This window comes from Colobus angolensis, unplaced genomic scaffold, assembly GCF_000951035.1.
Source record: "Colobus angolensis palliatus isolate OR3802 unplaced genomic scaffold, Cang.pa_1.0 Scaffold7, whole genome shotgun sequence".
In the NCBI taxonomy this organism is placed as follows: domain Eukaryota; kingdom Metazoa; phylum Chordata; class Mammalia; order Primates; family Cercopithecidae; genus Colobus; species Colobus angolensis.
The window spans coordinates 29,423,069-29,429,845 of NW_012120709.1; the positions used below are offsets into that span (position 1 = coordinate 29,423,069).

The 6,777-nt window shown below is 42.9% G+C and overlaps 1 protein-coding gene across 1 annotated transcript in view; it reads left to right on the plus strand.

Annotated features, from left to right (window-relative positions):
- Positions 1-6,777, plus strand: part of LOC105501151 (chromosome unknown open reading frame, human C11orf63) — a 71,386-nt gene that overhangs the window by 41,141 nt on the left and 23,468 nt on the right. Inside the window, exon 4 of the mRNA XM_011926991.1 lies at positions 912-1,025. Within this exon, the coding sequence (XP_011782381.1) occupies positions 912-1,025 (114 nt within the window). The remainder of the gene's footprint in view (positions 1-911; positions 1,026-6,777) is intronic.

The following is a 6,777-nucleotide window of genomic DNA, read 5'->3' on the forward strand; positions in this document are numbered from 1 at the left end:
TGCCTCAGCCTCCCAAAGTGCTTTGATTGTAGACGTGAGCCACTGCGTCTGGACTTTAAAATTTTTTTAAATAGTAGATAGGGAACTTTTAAAATATATTGATATCTGGGGCCACTCCTAGAGCTTATGATTTAATGGGTTTGAGGTGGGATCAGGGCATTAGTATTTTTTTTTTAATTTCCTCGGTTTTTCTAATATCTAACTAAAGTTGAGAACCACCGACTTTACATTATTCAAATTCTCTGAGTACCAAAACTACTAATCGTGCAGGTCTAGGATATTTCTAATAAGCGAGTTAGCAACACTGTTGCATGTGCAGGCTCCAGAGAAAGACCACCCAGCTCTTCTACTTACTAGCTGTTGATCCTGGGCAAATTACTTAACCTCGCTGTACCTTTGTTTCCTCATTTGCAAAAAGGGAGTAATAACATATGTATACCTAATAAGGTGGTTGTGAGGATTACCTGAGAACATTGTGTGCTAAGGGCCTAGGACAGATGCTGGCACACCACGAGCATTCCACGTGTAAAAACATTGTTATTTCTGTTGTTGTCATCATTTCGGCGTGTAGTGTTATTTCATGGTGTTTCTATTGGCATGATCAAACGTTACTTGCTGCATCCAGTTCAGATAACTGTTCTAAAATTGGGTCTCCTGAGTATGTATTGAGCATGTAAAGTAAGTAATAGTTTGACCTTAAGGCACCAGTTTTCTCTTCGTGTCTGCAAGATAAAACATTGTTTATTCCCATTTTCCTTGGGAACAGTCAGGTTCCTGATGAATCCTTGAAATTAACTGAAAATAAAACCTAGCCCAGCAGGACCGTTTTCTAGAGTGCACTGACTTGAGTCCCATGGCTCTAAGACTAAAATGAATCCAGTTAACATGCTGTATGTGTTTTACCTACCTAGATCTCCTACCCCGTCAGAGGAACAGACAAGACGTCTATTCAGAAGGCCAAGGAAATTGAAAATGCTGCCATCGATCCTGAAGACAAATGGCATCAAAGAGCACAACAGCTAAAGGTTACCTGCTAGATTGCATTTTAAGTGTGTTTCAAGCAATACTGCTGAATATAAGTAATGATCGTGACTGAGTTCTTATCACTTAAGGGTTTATTTTTATGCTTGAGAATAATTACCCACTTTCCTACGGGTAAGACCGGCTTCTGCTTAGAGGAGCCATTGCCTGCTCAGCCAGCCAACCCTACCTGTTTTTCCAAGGGTTCTGTTTCCTGGAAGAAAATAATCATTTCATACTTTCAACATACTGAGTTAGAATCCCACATAGAAGGAAGGCATGGAAAGACATGCAGGAAAAATCATGGTTCCAAAGAATTGTCCAATTCTGTGCTGCTCCCGAGTCTGATTCCTTTTGTAGTTGTCAGTTACTTATTATTCCTAGACAATGGGGACACTATTCCTGAAAACTGGATGGGAACTCCCAGAGCCTCACCAAACCCTCATTTTCAGAATAGAAAAACTTACCAACTCGTCATTTAGCATGATGACATCCTTTTTGGCCATGGGTGTACTACTTTGAAATCATAAATGTGATTTCAGGAAGATTTTTCTGAAATTCTCCACACTGTTTTTCTAGAAGAAACAGAAAAAGGCCGGGCACAGTGGCTCACAACTGTAATCCCAGCACTTTGGGAGGCCAAGACTGGTGGATCACCTGAGGTCAGTCAGGAGTTCGAGACCAGCTTGGCCAACATGGTGAAACCCTATCTCTACTAAAAATACAAAGATTAGGCCAGACCCGGTGGCTTACGCCTATAATCCTAGCACTTTAGGAGGCCAAGATGGGTGGATCACAAGATCAGGAGTTCGAGACCAGCCTGGCCAATGTGGTAAAACCCCGACTCTACTAAAAATACAAAAATTAGCTGGGCATGGTGGCACACACCTCTACTTCCAGCTACTCAGGAGGCTGAGGCAGGAGAATTGCTTGAACCTGGGAGGCGAAGGTTGCAGTGAGCCGAGGTCATGCCACTGCACTCCAGTCTGGGCGACAGAGCGAGACTCCATCTCAAAAAACAAAAAAGGAAAAGAAACAGAAAAAGCACTAGAAGCTCAGGTTTTTCTTGACCCGTGTATGTGGAGCCACCCTTGGACCAGGTTTTATCCCTGCCTAAGAAGAGATGAGTCCTTTGAAATTACTGAACCTATAGAGCCTGTTGACATCAGTTAAAACTATGTATGGTGATAAACATAGTAAAAAAATAATAATAAGTTTTTTCCCAGTTTCAGAGAGGTTAGAAAGAAGGGACAGCCCGAATCATCTCTTTTCCTCCCCAGTGGCCTCCAGGCCGCTCTTAAGAGTTGCAAAAAAAGAAATAAAAATTCATTCACCCAGAGCTTCCTGAAAGTTGATGCCAGTGAGGCCACACCTAGAAGTTAAGATGATGGGGACTGAAGTGTTTCATGACTGTGGGATGTAGAGGACAGGATCCACTACCAGACCTGATAGAGAGCCAGGGGAGCTTGGTCAACAGGAACTGGGGACAAAGGAAATACCTTAAGGTTTGCCATGCATTATGGGTAATGGGCTGGGTCACAAGAGAGGAATTTCTGGGCCTCAACCTGCTATTTACTTGATGCATGACTGGGCAAATCTCAATTTTTTCAAAGCCTTAAGTTTCTTCTTTATTAAATGAAGGATTCAAGGTCTGTCACAGCTGTAAAATGCTAGAATTCTGTGACCATGTATGTCTAGTTATTTAAATTATTACAGAAAATACATTTGAAGCATGTAAGATTATTGCAACCTGTAGCTTTCATAATTGTCACTAAGGAAAACCATAGGATTCTCAGCTAATGATAAAAGGATCAAGGTAGAAAGCTTTGCCCAGTGGTAATATCATAACCAGTGAGATTTTTGTGCGATTATTGCTAACTGAAAACTTTTCCTAATATCCGCTGTGACGACTTGAAATACAGCCAGCATTGGCAATTTTGGAGAGTCTCTATGGAGACCGAAAAAAAATGATAATAATCAAGGTAAAATCACAGTGCTTGATTGATGGCATGATCTTTGACAGAGGCAGTAAAACTTTTGTACAGAAGAAAATCAGAAGAAAGCCAAAAGAATGGGTTTTATTATTTGCATATACTGTAATTAATGCGCTTATAACCCATTCCTGAATGAAGACATGGAGCAAAACATCTAAAAAGTGTTAGACCTAAAATGACAATAACAACGAATGGCCTAAGGGATGTTCCCCATCTTTAGGTGGAAAGGATTTGTGGACTGCCCACTGCATGCTACACACCAGCCCAGCACTCTGGGACACAGACACTTCAGGCTGCCTTTCTTTTTCCTCTTCAACTACCCAAGCCCAGTGCCTTCTTTTCAGTGCCTCCTCAAGGGCCACCTCTGCATGGAGATTTCCAGCCTCTCTCACCCTGCTCCTCTGCCTTCAGCTCCTGCTGTGTCTGTAGTCTGGACCACTGGCTCAGGGCCTGCCATATTTGACCATGTCTCATTAGCTGCTGCCGTTGTTTCTTTCTTTCTTTTATTTTTTTGAGACGGAGTTTTGCTCTTGTTGCCCAGGCTGGAGTGCAGTGGTAGGATCTAGGCTCACTGCAACCTCCACCTCCCAAGTTCAAGCAATTCTCCTGTCTCAGCCTCCTGAGTAGCTGGGATTACAGGTGCCCACCACCACTCCCAGCTACTTTTTGAATTTTTAATAGAGACGGGGTTTCTCCATGTTGGCCAGGCTGGTCTTGAACTCCTGACCTCAGGTGATCCACCCACCTGGGCCTCCCAAAGTACTGGGATTACAGGCCTGAGCCACCGCGCCTGTGTTTCTTTTGTACCCACTACACTACGAGATCTTTAAAGGTACTGATTGTATTTTTCTCTACATCCCCTACCACAATGCTTTGCCCAGTACTGATGCTCAGTAAATATTTACTGACTGATTAAAGATACATTTAAAGATCATGGGCCAGGCACAGTGGCTCATGCCTATAATCCTATTGCTTTTTCGGAGGCCAAGGAGGAGGATTGCTAGAGGCCAGGAATTCGATGTTACAGATGCCACTGTACTCCAGCCTGGGCAATAGAGCAAGACTCTGTCTCTAAAAAATACAAAATACAAAATACAGATAAAAAGATTGTTTAGTGTATCTCCAAGGGAAAATGGGCCTCATTGGAAATTTTTTTCTTGAAAAATGACTTTCAAAGTTTCATAAGCCTACCCTAACAACAATAACCCTCACTAATGCGAAATATCTTTATGCAAAATCAAAATATTTAACACAACAAAATATTTATTGACTATCTACTGTATTCCAGGCACTGTGGATTAGGTGCCTGGCCCAAAAGCTATGAAAAAAATAACAACAACAACAACAACAACAACAAAAATTCTTTAAAACAATAAATAAAACTTGAAGAAAGTTTGTTTTTTTGTTTGTTTGTTTTTGAGATAGAGTTTCACTCTTCTTGCCCAGGCTGGAGTGTAATGGCACGATCTCAGCTCACCACAACCTCCGCCTCCCAGGTTCAAGCAATTCTCCTGCCTCAGCCTCCCGAGTAGCTGGGATTACAGGCATGCGCCACCACGCCCAGCTAATTTTGTATTTTCAGTAGAGACGGGGTTTCTTCATGTTGGTCAGGCTGGTCTCGAACTCCCGACCTCAGGTGATCTGCCCACCTTGGCTTCCCAAAATGTTGGAATTACAGGCATGAGCCAGAGTGCCCAGCCAAGGTTATCTTTTTTTAAAGCAGTACCTCCCCTCTAGGAGTTCAATACTTTAGTGGGAACACAGTTATGTAATCATTATAATGCAGCAATATGGACGTGGGTACAAAATGCAGTGGAACTAAAAGAGCACCTAATTCTGCCCTAAGTAGACAGAGAAATACCCCCCATAGGAGTCAGTGTCTCCGCTCCCTGTGGAAGGACAAATGCGGGCAAAGGTATGAAAGTGGGAGGAGGAACAAGGAACCATGACAGCCCTGGCTGCTGTTTCTGTGGTCTAGGGAGGGAAAAGTTGACAGAGTTGGTAAGGGCTGCTGTCTGCCTCATGCATCCCAGGACTCAGACTGAAGAAGACATTGTTCATAATCTAAGCAGGTATGCAGCAGTGAGGTGCCGTGCAAGGGGTATTACACATGTACCTCATATATAAGGAAGGCTCCATGGCTTGGAAAAGCTAAATACCAAAAATGCAAACAATAATAATTGCATATCTGTATATAGATGTATATTTGTGTGTTTATGTGTGGAGTGACAGAAAAAACAATGAAATGTGACCAAATGTTTAAAATTGTTCAATCTGGATAAGAATCTTTTAGAGTTGTCTGTACTAGCAATTTTTTTGTAAGTTCGAAATAACTTGAAAATGAAAAGTTCAAGAAAAAAGTGCCCACAGGATTTGGTGACTAAAAGTTTATTGATGTCCTGAACAGAGCAGTTTCAGTGGGATGGGGAGAGTCTATGGCAGGGGACAGAGGTCAGCATGAGAGATGGGGGGCAGAGACCAGTGCAGTCTACACCATCAAGATGCCCAGCTGTGAATTGAGAAAGAGATAGATTTTTCTTTGCTTTTGTTTTTTGAGACAGGATCTTGCTCTGTCACCTAGGCTGGAGTACAGTATCGTGACTTTGGCTCACTGCAACCTCTGCCTCCCAAGTTCAAGTGAGTCTCCTGCCCCAGTCTCCTGAGTAGCTGGGATTACAGGTGCACACCACCATGCCTGGCTAATTTTTGTATTTTTAGTAGAGATGGGGTTTCACCATGTTTGTCAAGCTGGTCTCAAACTCCTGACCTCAAGTGATCCACCCACCTTGACCTCCCAAAGTGCTGGGATTACAGGTGTGAGCCACACTGTGCCTGGCCGAGAAAGAGATAGGATTTAACCAGAGAATGGCATCAAGTGAATGTTTCTTTCCTTCTTTTCATAGGAGAGACTTAAATACATTTACATGCTAGAAAGAACAAGAAACCAGAGAGAGGGCGAGGAAAGAGAGAAGATATGCCTGAGACCATTTCAGCCTATGTATTTTTACTTTTAAAATACTGAGAATGATGGTCATGATCATATTCTGTGTAAGAGTCTTATCCACGCCTAGAGTCTTCACTTGAAGCCAAGTCATTATCCTATTCTATTTAAGAGTCTTGGCCGGGCATGGTGGCTCACGCCTGTAATCCCAGCACTTTGGGAGGCTGAGGCGGGCGGATCACGAGGTCAGGAGATCGAGACCCATCCTGGCTAACACGGTGAAACCCCGTCTCTACTAAAAATACAAAAAAAAAAAAGACAAATTAGAAAAAAAAAAAGAGTCTTATCCATGCCTAGAGCCTTCACTTGAAGCCAAGTAATCTCTCTTCATTTAACCTTGACACATAGGCGTTAGTGTTCTGAATTGCTTCGTGCTTGCCTGTGAATCTTCACGGGTTTTCTGAATCCCGCTCAGGTTGTGTGCCCAGACTGAATGCAGTACGTATAAGGCTCAGGACTCTTGCTGGGCAATGTGATGGGCACATTCCCACTGGTTAAGATCTTAACCAGGTATCTTAGTCTGCTTGTGCTGCTATAAGAAAATGCCATAGATCAAGTGGCTTGGAAACAGCAGAGATTAATTTTTTTCACAGTTTTGGAAGCTGGAAGTCCAAGGGCAGGACACTGGCAGTTTCCATGTCTGGTGAGGATCTGCTTTCTGGTTCATTGGTGCCGCCTTCTCACTGTGTCCTCACACTATGGAAGGAGTGAATGAGCTTCGTCGAGCCTATTTTATAAGGACATCAATCCCATGCAGGAGGG